This window comes from Lepisma saccharinum, chromosome 28 (genome assembly GCF_977018435.1).
Source record: "Lepisma saccharinum chromosome 28, izLepSacc3.1, whole genome shotgun sequence".
Lineage (NCBI taxonomy): Eukaryota > Metazoa > Arthropoda > Insecta > Zygentoma > Lepismatidae > Lepisma > Lepisma saccharinum.
The window spans coordinates 29,293,294-29,310,457 of record NC_139256.1 but is presented as its reverse complement, the minus strand read 5'-3'; the positions used below and the strand labels follow the sequence as shown (position 1 = coordinate 29,310,457).

Genomic DNA, 17,164 nt, shown 5'->3' with positions numbered 1-17,164 from the left:
CACAAGCCACATATCGCCCAGTGAAAAACTGCTCAGAGCAAAAAGTAATGTTTGACCTTGGATGTAAAAAGACATATTTAAGAGTTTTTGGTAAATAAAAAACAAAATTTTGGTGCAAAAACTGTCAATTTCAGGTTCAAAAGTGGTAAATAAAATTTCGCTGTTATAGCAGTGAAAAACCTCACCAAAAGTGGTATACAATTTGGTTTTAAAATTGTAAACATAATCCTAAATTTGATTTAAAACCACTTATTACACAAAATAAACATATCCCTTCTCATAGCATTTTTATGTAGTTACCAGAGTATTAAGTTCATTCCTGTATAAAGGGGTCAATTTTTGCTTCTCAAATATTTACAGCAGAATTGATCAATTTTCCACGAATTATATTACTACAAGGATAACTCAAACTTCAGAAAGTGTGGTGTCTGTAAATAAACTCTAACTTCCATCTTTGAGAGTCTACTTCACATCTTGCAGTTCATTTTGCATCATTTCGTGACAAAATGCGGTAGTAAAATGCACCCCACACCTTTCAAAAACATGGAAAAATTAACATTACAATGTGTAATTTCATATTTCGTGTTTTTTGTCAAAGACTAAATATGCATGCCTCAAGTCATACTATATAGTGTGGAAGACTTAAATATTTGCAGATTGATTTTGTATCCCCAAAAATTGCAGAAACCGAGAGCCACAATGAACAGCTTTCTGTGAATAGTGGCAGTGAATGACCAAAATCAATAGGCAAATAGATGGTGGGGTGGTTACTAGGGATTCAGTTTAGTGACCCACTTGCAGCAAAGGAAATTGTGCCCTATAAGAATCAATGTTTTAAAATATAGTTCATTTTTTAAAATAATTTTTAAGCATTACCAAGGTTGAAAACATTCAATATTTTTGATCTGTTTTCAATATTTTTTTTCACTTCATGCCGTGTCAAAGCTATGTCTTTTCCAGTAGAGTCCCTTTAAGCAAATTGATAACAAATCCATTCCTAATTTCTAGGGCCATATACACTGTTCCACAAACTTAAGGAACACCAAGGGATTATGTGAGCAAGTAGAGTATTAAAGAATATTCAAAGTCTTGAGAATAACATTACAATAAAATATCTCTTTGCACGCTTCACTGACATATGCAAAGAAGGGTTGAGGAGGCTTCAGCCCCATCCGAAGTTGAGAAAAATAACATTTTGCAGTCATTTATTCACAATTTCCGTGGAGCATTTTGCCCGGAGTTCCTGTTTACGGATGACAATGCTTGCTCGCACCGCATATGTATTGTTTCTGAATTCCTGGAAACAGAAGACATCACCCGTATTGAGTGGCCTGAATGCTCACCGGACCTCAATCCTATCTAGCATGTTTGGGATGCTCTTGGTGAGGACTTATAACACCTATAAGGTACAGATGCGACATGCAACGTAAATGACCAGCAACATTGCAAAATGCTACACAGGGTGAGCCCTGTTTTTGTGTTTGTTTCCTTCTGTCCCCTTGGTGTTCCTTAAGTTTTGTGGAGCAGTATATTTATGGTGAATGAAAGATCAAGATTTCAGTGCAAAAACTGGACACATTTCAGAATCAAAAGTGGTATATACAATGACATTTATGGTGAATATAACCCTGAATTTGATTTTAAAACTACACTTATTACACAAAATGAACAGTTCCCTTTTATGCAGTTATCTGAGTATTAAGTTTATTTCTGTGTAAAGGAGTCCGTTTTTGCTTGTCAAATATTGACAGTACATAAAAGAAAGCCTTTCCATGATTTGAATAATTCCCAGGATAATTCAAGGTTTAGAAAGTGTTGCATTTCTAAATAAACTCTAAATTTCACCTCACATCTTGCAACAACATTAAAAATGAAAATTACAGTGTGTGACTTCACATTCAGTGTTTGTGTCAAACATGAAATATGCATGGTTACTAATCTCCAATACAATATGTTTTTTGAGCAGTGACCATTAACCAGCAAAATTATTAATGTGTGTGTTTTTGTATTTGTAACTAAAATTTATTAGCTATATTAATGTTTGCACATAAAATTGAGTATAATATATATTTTTTTTATTATTACTTCAGGTTCAACGGGATGTTGCTAGCATTCTGCAACCATGCTTTTCCCCAGATGGGCTCGTTGTGAGATGCTTGGAGTTTGCGATGAAGCAGGAGCATATCATGGATTTCACAAGATTGAGAGCCCTCAGTTCCCTCTTCTCTATGGTCAATCAGGGAGTTAGGTAAGTGTAATAGGTACCATTTTTTCTTTATTACTTTGAAATGTTAAGAAGAAAATGGAAAGTGAAAAAGCAGGGTAAAGTGGTATTGTGTACTCTACCCAATGCTATTCATTCATTCAGTAGAATGAAAAACTGAAAACTGGCCTGCAAAATTAAATGTGAGGAGTTCACCAGGGAATTTGAAATACTTCATCCTCTTAAATGCATACATTATGTTTTTCATTGGCAGTAAACACAACTTGATATTACAGTTATCATTAATATTAAATTTTTATTAAATTTTCTTGTTGTGCATGCTTATTACGAGGGCAAATCGAAAAGTCTTTGCATCTAACTATTTATTGCCAGATTACAAACCATAGAAGAGAAACAAGATATACACAATCTTCTACGTACTTTTTGCTATTTTTCCACATAATCACCACACCTGTTGAAGCACTTGTCCCACCGTACCACAAGTTTCGCAAAGCCCGTTGCATAGAAGGTGGCCGGCTGATCATGGAACCAACGACAAACAACGTTCTGCACTTCGGTGTTGTTTGTGAACCTCTGTCCTGCCAGAAACTTCTTCAATGGAAGAACAATGTCGTAAACACTATCATAGGAAATGCCAAGTTCAGTGGCAGTGTCCTTCAGATGAACACGTCGATCAGCTTTCACCATTCCATCAACACGGGTAATGTCGTCCGGTCTCAGCAAGGAATGACGTCTGCCCGATCGCTCATTGTTCTCCACATTTTACCGTCCATTTTCAAACTCCTTGCACCACCACTGCACACTTCGCACTGATAAACACTTGTCCGTATAAACTGGCTCCATTTTCCTGTGGATATCTGTGGCTGTTTATCCTTTCCACCATAAGAAACGAATAACACTTCGCTGCTCATATGGTGTGGACTTCCTGAGCACTCCGGCCATCTTTGCCAACTAATATCAGCATCGTGCCGTGGAAGAAATCAGAAGTTACAATAGGGCCGTTCCAAGAAAAGGCTACTGCATCACTCGTATATCTTGCTTTTGTAATAACACTTATAACATGCTAGAAAAAAATTAGGCCCTTTGGCCTTATTCCCACTCCTTGTGCATTGTAAGCTCTTACTGGCAGTATCTCTGCATTCATCCTCTTCATGTGTCTGAACCATCTCATCTGTGCCTGTTCTATTCTTTCCTAATAATCAATTCAATACAAAGAAAACATGCCTTTTTTAGTAACAATATTTCATCTTAACCATTATTCAAGTTCATTAAATATTTTTAAAATATTGATTTGCAAATTATTTGAATATTTTGTGTGTACTAACACCACATGATGGGCTAAAACGGCTACTTGAAAAGTAAATATATTGTTTAAGTACATTTACTGACATACTCATATTTAAGGTATGTGCGACTTGCTCACGATATAATAAAAGTACTTAAAAAATACTATAAAATGAACTACTTACGTTTTATAAAAACAACGTTTCAAGATGCAACTGGTCCCTTCATCAGGTTCACAATCTTGGCTAGTGGAATCACTTCATGGCTACGTCAATTAGAGTAAAAGACAAGGCGTAAGGTAATGGTAAAAAGAACAGGGAAGGGAAGCTCGTAAAATTTGCAATAGGGAAGAAAAGGAAAAGAATAAAGATAGGGTAGTAGTAGAAAGTGTTAAGGATAGGGATGGAGAAAGGATAAAGTATAAGTACACGGGGATCCCGTATTTCAAAGGAGTTTCAGAGAGAATCAAAAAAGTGGCCAAAGAGTATGGAATTAAATGTGGGATGAGGGCACCGCGAACAATTGAAAAGCATTTTACTGAGTACAAAAAGATAGAAGGAATGGGGAACAAGAGAGGGAGAATGAAAAAGGGGTACATAAAATAGTGTGAATGTAACAAGGAATATATAGGACAAACGGGAAGAAGTGTGATAATTAGATGGGGAGAGCACGATAAGGATATTAGAGAGGGGGCTCCAAGAAGGGGGTTGTCTGAACATGTAATTGAGGAAGGGCATAAAATGAGGAAAAGAGAGGTGATCAGAATTGAAAATAAACCAATAAGTAGAAACGTGTATGAAGCGGCGTTTATTTGCAAAGACAGGAATAATAAATTGAATTGGGATGATGGAAATGTTGATGAATTATGGATCAAGATTTTTCAAGAGATGGGACTTGAGAAAAGAAAAAAGTATTGGTTTTCAGGTCACTCCGGCCGTAATCAACGCGACCCGCGAGATCCGTGATTTCGAGTTTAAAATGACACAGTAGTGGGGGATAGGAGCGGGAGGGAAGTGGTGGGGGCAGGAGTCTGGCAACTTCTGGCATTCAGTGAGAAACTAAACCAGTCGCCATATGGTCATGCGTGGCACGATGTGTTGTTTTAACGTGTTAATGTGAGCAAGTTTCTTATGGTTCATTTTTAGATTTGAAGTTCTTATAAGGGAAAAAGGAAATGTGAAGTTTTATGTGGCCAGTTCTTACGAAATACCTTTTTATCCATAATTTTTACCATTACCTTACTCCTTGTCTTTTATTCTAATTGACGTGGCCATGAAGTGATTCCACTCGCCAAGATTGTGAACCTGATGAAAGGACCAGTTGTGTCTTGAAATGTTGTTTTTTATAAAACGTATACTCACAAATCGAAAGTAGTTTATTTTATAGTATTTTTTAAGTTCTTTTATTGTTTAGTGACATGTAACCTAAAATATTTATATGTTCATGTGAATGATTATTACTTATTTATTTTTGTTAATTTACTTCTTGCAATTCACAAGAATTGATTGTGTGATACAATTATTTATTTTCTTGTATAAGAAGAACAGTTTGCTAAACATTTGTTTTTCTTTGCAGGAATGTACTGCAGTACAATCATGCCCACTCAGACTTCCCACTTCCACCAGAACAACTTGAACGATACATCCCAAGGTGTCTGGTGTATGCCCTTCTGTGGAGTTTTGCTGGGGATGCAAAGTTGAAAGTTCGATCAGACTTGGGTGATTTCATTCGATCAGTCACAACTGTTCCACTCCCACCATCAACTAACGTTCCCATCATTGATTATGAGGTGAGTATTTTTGTAGATTAATTTACTGATTCTTTTGAAGGGACAATAAGTTTTTATTTATTCATAGTGGGATCCTGATATTATGTACGTTCCTGGATTTTGCATTTTCACACATCATATATTCAGTAGTCTTGGTGACATTATAGCCAAATTATATAATAACTATAATTTTAAGTTCCTAGACTTTACATTTTCTAGCATTGTGCATTCAATCTTTACATAGCAAGATGTTTTACAGTTTTACCCACTTTTCCCAGTTTTGTGCCCTGAAAAATGCAAGATCGAGGTTCCAGTGTTACAAAATTTTCCTCTATTTTTACATTTCCCTACCTTTTTTTTATACTACTAGAAGAGATTTGGGCATCTAATAAAAACATTGCACATGTGTATAATAATTCCAACTATACACATCTGCAATGTTTTTATTTTGTATTAATTTTTGTGAAATTTCATATTTTTAAATTATTTTGCAGGTGAACATCCAAGGGGAATGGTCAGCATGGTCCAACAAGGTACCCCAAATTGAAGTAGAAACCCACAAAGTGGCTGCTCCAGACATTGTTGTCCCTACCTTGGACACAGTCCGCCACGAATCTCTGCTCTACACATGGCTAGCTGAACACAAACCTCTAGGTAGGTCAGAGAATTTTCCTCATTCGTCTTGTCTAGTTTTTCCTCCAGGAGTGTGTTCATTTAAAGATAAACAAGGGAAATGTGATGTTAGGCTGGGAGTGAATCATGTAAATTTTCACTGTGACAGAATCTCGTCTGGATGTTGATTCAGTGTCTGTCTGCAAATTCTTTCTTCCTTACATTTGCCCTGTTTTTAAATGTTTTCATCAAAATCCCAAAGAAGACTTGCAGAAATTGGCAATATTTACCACACCCAGGAACATGAAAGTTCTGCCACCTTGGTTCATGATCTTATCACCGAAGGTTTGAGTCCTGGCCTGGATGTAGATGCGAGGTAAATTTCATTGTCGTCATTGTGATTATGAGTAGCCGAAAGTGGTAACCAACATAACGTAACACAAATACAAATCCATGTCAGTTCTTATAATTGTTTGGGTCTCCTGGATAGTGAAGTGGCTAGTGTTATTGCCTTGTAATCATCAGGCTCCAGGTTCGATTCCTACTAGAGCCACATCGCACAGTGGTTTGGATTTCACTTTAAACTGTAGGTCCAGTACTGATGAGCCTACATGAGCATTAAGTGGACTTAGTAGAACGAATTCGCTCTTAAATTGTAATCATAACAAGAGTTTTTTTTTACTATGAACTTCATACCATTAAAATATTCATAATATATAGTGTGGATTACTCTGCTATGGTAGGAAGATGTGTGTTCTTAGTCTCTGGTGGTATACTTAATTCTTTCTGTGGTGTAAGGGGTGCTCCTTCCACGTAGTGCACCCAATAGTCAACCTCACTTCCACATAGTACACCCTGGACTGCAGACTAACGAGGCTCTGGCGACTGGCCCCATGGCCAGTATAATTTTGTTTGTGTTGTCCTGTGTTTTGTCCTTAGTTGTGCTGAGTGCTCCTTTACAGCCTCAGCTTTTAACGAAAGTCAGAATATTTTATGATTTTAGTTATGCAACGTTAGAGTTATGTGTAACGATAAGGGGTTGGACCCTGTATAATGTGATGGGTGCAAAATAGCCTTAGTGCTGACGCACCCAAAATTTTAAATTCAAATTCAAAATTCAACTTAATTCTTTTTGTTACTAGTAGGAGAGGACCAATATGAATTTTTTGCCAATACTTATCAATTACTGATACAAACCTTATCGATAATCATTATAAGTATCTCATGGAAAAAAAACCTGGTTTTCCTTAAAAAAAGGAACAATATTTTTAATTTATACTTTACTAGATAAAGGTATATGAATTACACATTTATAATTTTTTTAAAAATAGCCAAATCACAGAATTTTATGTTAAATTGTATTTTGTTTGTAATTTGGTATTACAAATTGCAGGCTATTTACAGAAATATCAGATGGTGTAATTATCAGCAATTTTTATACTGCACAATTATGCCTATATCAGCCTGCCCCATTAATATCAATTAATCTGCCCAATCATTGGTTGCTAGTCTACATTTGTGATTTTTTAAAAAATTGAGGGATTTTTTTTCTCTTGTATTTTTCCAGTGCTGTGTGGACCACCAGGTTCAGGAAAAACCATGACCTTGTTTTCTGCACTGAGAGCTTTGCCAGACATGGAGGTGGTTGGCCTCAATTTCTCTTCAGCCACAACACCAGAGCTCCTGCTCAAAACATTTGACCACTATTGTGAATATCGCAAGACACCTAACGGTGTTGTCTTGGCCCCAGTGCAGGTGCGTAATTATGTGTGTGTGCATGCATGCCTACACATGTGTGTAAGTGTGTAAATGAAGGTGGTATTAGGAGAGTGATTCAAGTTACAGAACTGTAACATTCATAATGTTGAAACCATTTGGACAATGCCACATAGAAATGTCTGTAAATTAATAGTGCATGTCAGATTCTAGTGTCTGTTTTGAATAGATGGAATTGACAAAAGTAGATGTACGAATATTATAACTTGATGTATTAGAACTTTTGTAACTATTGTTGTTGGGTTTACAACTGATATACCTCATATGAAACACCTGGCCTTTATTACAAGAACGTTATGTGGACAGCATGAAGAGTGTACAAATTTATCAGCATATAATCAAGGTTGGAAACTTTTGAAGTGCAAATAATTTGGCTGCAGATGAATGTGCTGCTTGTTTATCACAAGATAAAATACACTTTGGTAAATATAATTCTTTTTTGTCTTACAATGGGGATGAGTAGAGGCGCATATTTTTGGTAAATAAAAAAAGCAAAATTTCGGTACAAAAATAGTCAATTTCGGGTTCGAAAGTGGTAAACGAAATGAAATTCCGCTGTTACAGCGGTGAAAAAGCAGCATATAAAATGACATTTTGGTTCTAAAAATATGAATATATTTTTAATTTGATTTAAAAATTGTGCTATTACACAAAATAAACATATCCCATCAAATAGCACATTAAATCATTACCAGAATATTAAGTTTATTCCTGTATAAAGGGGTCCATTTTTGCTTCTCAAATGTTTACAGCAGAATTAATCAATTTTCCGTGAATTGCATAACTCACAGGATACTTCAGTCTTCAGAAAGTGTCACGTTGGTATATAAACTGTGTTTTGCAGTTCATTTCGCATCATTTCGTGACATAACAGAGAAGGAAAATGCACTTCACACCTTTCAGAAACATTAAAAATTAACATTAGAATGTGTTATTTCACATTTCGTGTTTTTGTCAAAAACGAAATATCCATGCCTCTAGGGATGAGATATTGAAAAGATAAGTCTTTTTCATTTGTTGTTATGGTTACTGCAAGGGCTGGATCCTCCAGTGTGTGGTGTGTGTAATGCTATTTTAAGTGTTCAGCATATACTTATAGAATGTGCCAATTTTACTTACCTCAGACAAACTTTTAATCTTCCAAACCATTTATGATCCATGTTGGGAAATGATAACAGTGTTTTAACAAATGTTTTTAGCTTTTTTGAGAAGATCGGCCCTCTTGCACTGTTTCTAAGGAAATTTTAAGTCTCTCCTTACCTTTTGATGTTTTGGGTTAGTCTTGTGCAAGTCCCTTTAAAACCTTGCACTTTTAACCATTCTCAAGAGGATGGTAAGGGGTTTTAGATAAAGAGGATTTTTACTTGTATACTTTGAATGGTGCAAAAATGGCCATACATGACCATGCACCCAAAAACATTTCTCATTTATTCATTTAATTTGAATAATTGTGCTTGTTCTCTACATATTGAGTAGAAACCTTAGTGTTACTTTTTTAAAACTATTATTCTATTACTACAGCTTGGAAAGTGGCTGGTACTGTTTTGCGATGAAATCAACTTGCCAGATATGGACCAGTATGGCACACAGAGAGTCATCTCCTTCCTGAGGCAGTTGGTGGAACACAGAGGGTTCTACCGTGCAGCAGATCAAGCATGGGTTCAGTTGGAACGCATTCAGTTCGTTGGGGCTTGCAATCCTCCCACAGATCCAGGAAGAAAGCCTCTCTCCCACAGATTTTTGAGGCATGTGCCAGTGATTTACGTGGACTACCCAGGAGAAACTTCGCTGAAGCAGGTAAATATTACAGAGCTTTCTAAAATTGAACTACAGTAAAACCTGTCTATCCTGGAACATGAATGTTCCGAGAAAAATTATCCGTCTTATACAGGGTTGACTTTAAATACAGTATAGAGCGCTGCAGGAAATAATGGAAAGACAGATTTACATTTCGCATTACTTATAATGTAGAGTACTAATGCATGAACGTACATGAATACAAATGTATTCATCAAATCATCACTCATCCCCATCTTCACAAATTAGCCAAAAGTGGCACAAAAAGCGAAGTAAAATGGACACTCACAAACATCCATGCCCATGCCAGGATTCAAACCCGAGACCCCTGGTGTCGTAGCACGATGTGCATAGAGGGAAAGAGAGAGATTGAAAGATGGAATAAGAGAGGTGAAAAAAGATTGAGATAAAAGTGAAGAAAAAAAAGAAACAAAGAGAGATAACAAGAAAAATAGAAAGATGATGAAAGAACAGAGAAGAAATAGACAAAGAAAGGTGGAGAAAGAGGGTAAGAGATGAAAGAAAGAAACTGAATCGTAACAGCTATGAGTATTGTAGCGCATTCTTTCATATCGACAATGTTACCGATAAGCGAGTGGCAACAGAGGCGTGTTCCACTTACAGTATTGCATTGTTTTCTTGCGAGCGAAAAAATAAAGAAAAATTTCCGTCTTACTGAGAATATAAACATCTCGTTGGTCTTTAAATGGTGTTCTGTTTCCACGTTAAGGAGGTTTCCGCCTTAAGCAGGTCATTTTCAGGTATAAAATCTGTCCGTTCTGGGGACTCTTTTTCCGTATTTACAGGTTTCCTTTTTATAGAGGTTCCGGGATATGCAGTTTTTACTGTATTAACATGGTACTCCAAATAAGCTTATTGTGTTACAAGAGGCCCTTCATACATTTTTCTTTAACTTCAAAAGGGAATGTTTTGACTAAGGTCACCGCTGTATTTAGTATCATCATCTATCCCCTCCCTCCTGCCTCACACACGCAAGACAACTTATTTTTTGATCAGTTTTTCCAGTCTTAATGAATATTTGATGTTAACTGCATGAGCACATTTGCGAATTGGGTCGTTCAATTTCATTAGGGATGGGACCGATTAATCAGTACTCTATCGGTATCGGCCGATATAGGCATATCGGTGAATCAGTTTATCGGTAAAATTACCGATTATTTTACCGATCCGATATATCGATTATTTTCTGATAATTTAGTGCAAAATTCTGCCATTTTGTTGTAATTTTTATGGATAATATACATGCCCTACTTTCTAAAAAAGTAAATGTCTAAATATGCAATTTCTCTTGCACTGCAGTCACCTTGAAACACACATTTATTAAAGAGGTCAGTGAACCTTTCAGGTTCTTCAAGGACTATTTCTAATTTTATATCGGATCGGTAGAATATCGGTTATCGGTAAATTTTATATCGGTACTTTATCGGTATCGGCCAAATTTTCATATCGGCCCATCCCTAAATTTCATATATGATCTTTATCAAAGCATTAAACAAAACAAAAGAAAAAATTTCTTGACGTCATGTTATCTGCAGGTAACAGTGACGTCATACTTATACTTTTTACCCCTGCACTGTAGACTCTTAATTCTAAGCCTTGCCTACTAAGATAAAGTAAACTGTTCCCCACCCCCCCCCCCCTCTCCCCGTTCTCAGTTTTGGCACCCAATCGTCTCTACTGCCTGCACAGTCCCAAGTGAAAACTTCTGATCTGTATGGCCTGGCTCACTCTCATGTCAGTTTGGTCCTTCTTGGCATTCACGCCTTGGGAAGTAATGTTTCAGCATTCAAATTTGCACTACTGACTATGTTTCTGTTGAAAGATAATTTTCAGCACATGAAATGATCCTCACAGACAAAAGGTGGAGTTCAAGTGTGGATAACGCAAAAAGATTCATGGTGGCCACTTGTATAATTCCTGGTTTTCAAGGTGAACTTTCCAAAACTTCAAGGATACAAGCAGATGTTTTTCTCTATCGCAACCTTACGTATTACAGACTCTCACCCTCCCTTCCACACACAAAAATATTGACAATATAAAGGGTTTGTATGATTTCAATGTACCAAAAAATTTACCTAATCAACTTCAAGATTTGTAATAATCTTGCATCTGTCAGATAGATTGTTCTGTAAAAGACACTAACAAAGTAAACGGATTGAGAAAATTTAGTTTTATTTCCATGTAGCTTTCATTTTCTTCCTAAAAAAAAAAGCTAAACTGAGAGAAACTTGCCTCAGGACATTTATAAACATGTATAAATTTAATGGGATTTGGATTAATAAAAGTTGCAATTTTTCACGTCTACGGAGAAAAAATTGGAATAGAGAAAACATCCGCTTGTACCTTATTTCATGTTTTGCCAAAATTCATGCATAATTTCCGGAGCCAATAATTCACATGTAATTCCCGGAATTCAAAGTGAGTAGCCACCCTGATATTGTGCAGCAACTTATACATTCGTAATTCATTTTTCATATCAACAAGTAACATTTTCTAACAGCGCAAGTGCAGTATTATAATAATTTGTAGATAATTTTAAAAATGATATAAAGAAATGAAAATTTGTTTAGAAAATTAATATTTGGTTATTACGGTTCTTGTGAAATTTTTGTTTTTAACGATTGTATTTAATCAGTATGTTTCAGAAATTTTGTACCAAATTAAGTCTTTTTGCAACCTATTTCAGGATTTTTGGAACCTAATTTAAGATTTTTAGAACCTATTTTTGAGCCTATTTTAGGAACCTAAAAGCACACTTTTAGAACCAAAAAATCCGAGGTCTAGGGATAAGTCAACAGTAATGTGTGTGTGGTGGTGGGGGGTGTTGGGTATGCATTGTGTGGTGTGTAAGTGCAGGTGTAATTGTTAAGATATGAAGGTTAATGTAATTGTTGGTTTTTCTTAAAACTATGATTGCAAATAATGTTAGTCAATGGTGTAACATTGATGTTATGGTGGAAGAAGATCCTCATTGTGCATTTCAAAGACAATAATCAGGACTTAAATTTTAATTTTCAGTTTACCTCCTGCAATTTCCAAGTAATTCAATGTGAAAGTAATACATGTTCTTTTCAGCTGTGTGTGTGTGTGCGTCTGCCTAATGAATTTTTTCCATTCTAGATTTATGGAACGTTCAGTAGAGCCATGCTGAGATTGATTCCACCATTAAGAGCCTATGCAGAACCTCTCACCAATGCAATGGTCGAGTTCTACTTGGCTTCACAAGAAAGGTTCACTCAGGATATGCAGCCGCATTACGTGTACTCCCCTCGAGAAATGACACGATGGGTTAGAGGAATCTGTGAGGCAATCAGGTAAGGATGATCTCAATCACTTGAAAAAAGAATGAAGCAACACAAAATTAAAATTAGTAGGTGTGAAGCAGATTGCTTTGTATGGGTTTTAAAACATAGTAATACAAGTATGTCATATTTTCATTTCAAGAGACAAAAAAGATATGTTAGTTTCTGTCACATGGTAGTGGTACATACCAGCCATCTGCTGGAAGCTTAAGTAGGTGAATGAATCATTGCGGTTCTACATGGAGGCCATTAATAATCTTATATTGAATTGGTTATTCGGTGTAGCCATATATTTATGGCGAATGAAAGATCAAGATTTCGGTACAAAAACGGCATATTTCAGGATCAAAAGTGGCATATAAAATGACATTTCCATGTTAAAATTATGAATAAAAACCTAAATTTCATTTAAAAACTACACTTATTACACAAAATTAACATTTCACTTGTAATAGCACATTAATATAGTTATCAGAGTATTAAGTTTATTCCTGTGTGAAGGAGTCCATTTTTTACTTCTCAAATATTTACAGTAGAATTAATCAATTTTCCATGATTTGCATAACTCTCAGAATAATTCAGACCTCAGAAGGTGTCGTGTCTGTAATTAAACCCTAAATTTCCTGTTTAAGAGGTTTTGCATTTTGCAGTTCATTTCACACGTATCAAAAACGTGAAAATTTAAGATTACAATGTGTTATTTCACTTTCGTGTTTTCATAAAAAAATGTGTGCCTCTAGTTATTGCTAACTGTACATTTTATATCTGTGCTTAAAAGCTACATAAATATTTTACACTTACTTTATTTGAACTGAAATAAAAGTATAAATCATAGTAACAAGCAAGGTGCCATCAGGGGGAATTAATTCAGAATAACTCCATCAATATTTAATAACAGTTTTTTTTTATTGTGAATATTATAATGTTGACATAACATTCTCTTTCCTAGTTGTAAATTTTTGTCTTTATTATTTTTTTTTACCCTTAGGCCTCTGGAGAATTTGCCAGTTGAAGGTCTTGTACGATTGTGGGCTCATGAGGCTCTAAGACTGTTCCAGGATAGGCTGGTAGATGATGGAGAGCGCCGTTGGACCAATGAGAACATAGATGCAGTTGCCTTGAAGCATTTCCCAAGTGTAGACAAAGATGCTGCTTTATCTCGTCCGATCCTGTACAGCAACTGGCTCTCGAAGGATTATGTTCCAGTCGACAGAGAGGAACTGCGGGAGTATGTCAAAGCAAGGCTTAAGGTATGTTTGTGGATCTGATACATTTTTCTTTATGGTGTCTTACACTCTGAAACGAACCTTCAGACACATTTCATACCGAAGTAACACAAGTTCCATGTATTGCTGTTTTCTCAATAGTATGCACCATGTTGCCTCGATGTGTGGTTGCATTTGTTCAGTGACAGACTGTAGGGGTCCATGTTTGTTGGTTTGGTGTGAAGCCTTTGTATTACGTGTAACTTGTCAATTGTCACTGAAGTTTCAAAGCTGCTCAGAAACACTTAAACCAGCAATTAGTTGTGCTTTATTGGGTAAGGTAAAAGCTGAAGTCCCCCATATAGTACCGTGCCATGAAGGCACATTTAGTGGGATGTTGGGTAGGCCCCCACACGTTCGTGACCTCTGCCATTTTGGAGGTGATGTAATCAGCACCATGCTCCAGCTGTCTTTCCCCCCACCCCCTGGGTTGCCCCATGGTACCCACTGATTAGAGGCTGGGTGAGCCCCAGAACTGCTGCAAGGCTGGAAAAATTTCGACCTTGGATCACTCACCTCGGGAATCGAACCCTGGTCTCCCGTGTGGCAGTCAGACCCCTAACGACTCGACCACCATGTCTCTCTTCTTTTCAAACATGAAAACTGTGAGTCGTCCAAATCTTTTCAGTACATTATTTCAGTTATTGTATTCATTAACAACATCAAGATTCTATTTTATGTACCATACCTAATTTAAACCTGAAAGATTCCTACCAAAATGTTTTATGCTTTATTCACACAAATATGCCTGACCCGATATCACTTTGAACCAGTGAGCTATTACCAAACCTCACCGTAGTTTTGTTTGAAACTATTCATAACTTCACATGAGATGATTATCGAAACAAAATCCATTTCTTTTGAAAAAATATAAATTCATCTTGCATAATTTCAGTAATTTGCATAATTACACTCTGCAAGTATAAGCTGGTATCAGTGATGCAATTCCAAATAATAATACATATTTCCTGAAGTTGATACCACTGGTATTGCCCAATAACAACGCTTAAGCATCAGTATCGGTTCACTCCTGGTTGAATGTTAGTAAGGCAAATGGAGATTACTTACTTGTTTTTCTGTGTGTGTTTTCTTTTGTGATGTGAAGATAGATATAATGTATGAATTATTCTCCGTGTAGGTGTTCTACGAGGAAGAGCTGGATGTACCTCTTGTACTGTTTGATGAGGTTCTTGACCATGTGTTGAGAATAGATCGTATTTTCCGTCAGCCACAGGGGCATTTGTTGCTCATTGGTGTATCTGGAGCAGGAAAGACCACCCTGTCAAGATTTGTAGCTTGGATGAATGGTCTCTCTGTGTTCCAAATCAAGGTAAGTTACGTTCATGCATTTATTTAATTTATTACTGCATGTTTCTTAATTTGTTTCATCAAACTTCTCTACCTTTTGCATAACTTTTTCTGTTGTACAGCAATCAGCAAATGTAGGTTACATTTCATGTGTAAACATAATGTAAATATGTTGAACTTCAAATATGAGTAGTACCACCTAACCCCCACAGAGATTCAGGAACCACATAGCATTCTATCACTTTGGCCCATGGTAAAATTTGTTCACCAATTTGAAGACATTCATTCTTCAGTTTTCACTTTGACAGAGTTCACAAGAAGTAGTTAAAATGTCTGCATTTTAAAGTATTTTTTGCTCTTTTATATTGGCTCTACCTTTTTATGTTATACAATTATGTACAAAAACCTTGCTAGCACATCATGTTCAGTAGTGTTCATATTAATGAAACTGAACATTTACACATTGCATAATATGCTAGAGCACAAAATAAATTGAAAATGATAAAACTCATGTGATGCCACAGTACGTTGATTGGTATAACTTGCTGAAATTTCATGTTAATATTGTCGCCGAATCAGAGACCGGAACCTGAGTCCTTGGCATTCCGTGCCAAGCCAACGTCTGACCTTTAAATTTCCACAACTTGGATATCTGTAGAAGTTTTTAATGTCCTTTCCAGGCCTACTGCAACTTCTCATCACTTTTAATTTATATATTAAATTAATTAGTGTTAATAATATTAATTAATATTAATATTGGCTTAATTCATTAATGTACTGAAAGTAAGTACTCTTATTTCTCTTGTAGTTTACGGTTATTACAAGCATAAGAACACAGTTTTTCGATGTGACGTTTCAGGAGAACACACTCTCCCTTCATCAGACATTTATTTTTAGTTTGATTAAAGATGCAGTTATAACAATGGTTAACAATTTTTTAAACAAAAAGAATCCATTATACAACGGATTAAGTTATGCAACTATTAAGTAAGTACTCACTTATCCACAAATCAAGTGGTTTTTGTTGTTTTAATTTTTAATTTAAAATGAATTGAAACCCATATTTAGACTGCAAGACTCGTGAATTCCCCATTTGCCATGCAACCCTACACCAACCCTACACTTCCCTTACCCAATCAAATACCATATTTATGCCAGGTATACAATTGAGTAACTCTTTGCATTGCAAAATCATTGTCACACTGGGAAATTAATGTGTTATTGTGGCATTTTGTTCTGCAGGTCCACAACAAGTATACAGGAGAAGATTTTGATGAAGACCTACGATCTGTTCTTCGCCGAGCAGGTTGCAAGGATGAGAAAATAGCTTTCATTTTGGATGAGTCTAATGTGCTGGAATCAGGCTTCCTGGAAAGAATGAACACACTGTTAGCTAATGGAGAAGTTCCAGGATTGTTTGAAGGTGTGTTTTTTTCTTTTGATTGATGATTTTTTTTTTTTTTTTAAGTTTTAAGTCCACTTTATGCACAGGAAGGCTAATCGGAACTGGAGGTACAGTTTAAAGTGGCTTCCGAACCACTGTACCTGCACCGGGTATCGAACCCGGAACCCCTTGATTACAAAGCGACTACGTTACCACTACACCATTGGGAGGCCCATTTTTTCTTTTCTGGGTATTATTACTACAGTGGAACCATGCTTTGCATTTACCTGCATCATACATTCAATCTTCATGGTTCGAATTCTTTACATAGGAGATAATTGAGATAATTACAATATTAAAATAACTATCATTCCTAAAATTATTTCAGTTTCCTTGTATATTCACTATCATTGGCTGTGAGCG

At 36.0% G+C, this 17,164-nt stretch overlaps 1 protein-coding gene across 4 annotated transcripts in view; it reads left to right on the top strand.

Annotated features, from left to right (window-relative positions):
- The window catches only part of Dhc64C (dynein heavy chain, cytoplasmic), a 244,593-nt gene that overhangs the window by 152,281 nt on the left and 75,148 nt on the right, over positions 1 to 17,164 (top strand). For all 4 annotated transcript variants that reach the window (XM_083114055.1, XM_083114054.1, XM_083114053.1 and 1 more), the window contains 9 exons: positions 2,091 to 2,248; positions 5,084 to 5,297; positions 5,771 to 5,930; positions 7,456 to 7,643; positions 9,186 to 9,461; positions 12,603 to 12,796; positions 13,773 to 14,034; positions 15,188 to 15,379; positions 16,600 to 16,780. In XM_083114055.1, the coding sequence (XP_082970181.1) occupies positions 2,091 to 2,248; positions 5,084 to 5,297; positions 5,771 to 5,930; positions 7,456 to 7,643; positions 9,186 to 9,461; positions 12,603 to 12,796; positions 13,773 to 14,034; positions 15,188 to 15,379; positions 16,600 to 16,780 (1,825 nt within the window). The remainder of the gene's footprint in view (positions 1 to 2,090; positions 2,249 to 5,083; positions 5,298 to 5,770; positions 5,931 to 7,455; positions 7,644 to 9,185; positions 9,462 to 12,602; positions 12,797 to 13,772; positions 14,035 to 15,187; positions 15,380 to 16,599; positions 16,781 to 17,164) is intronic.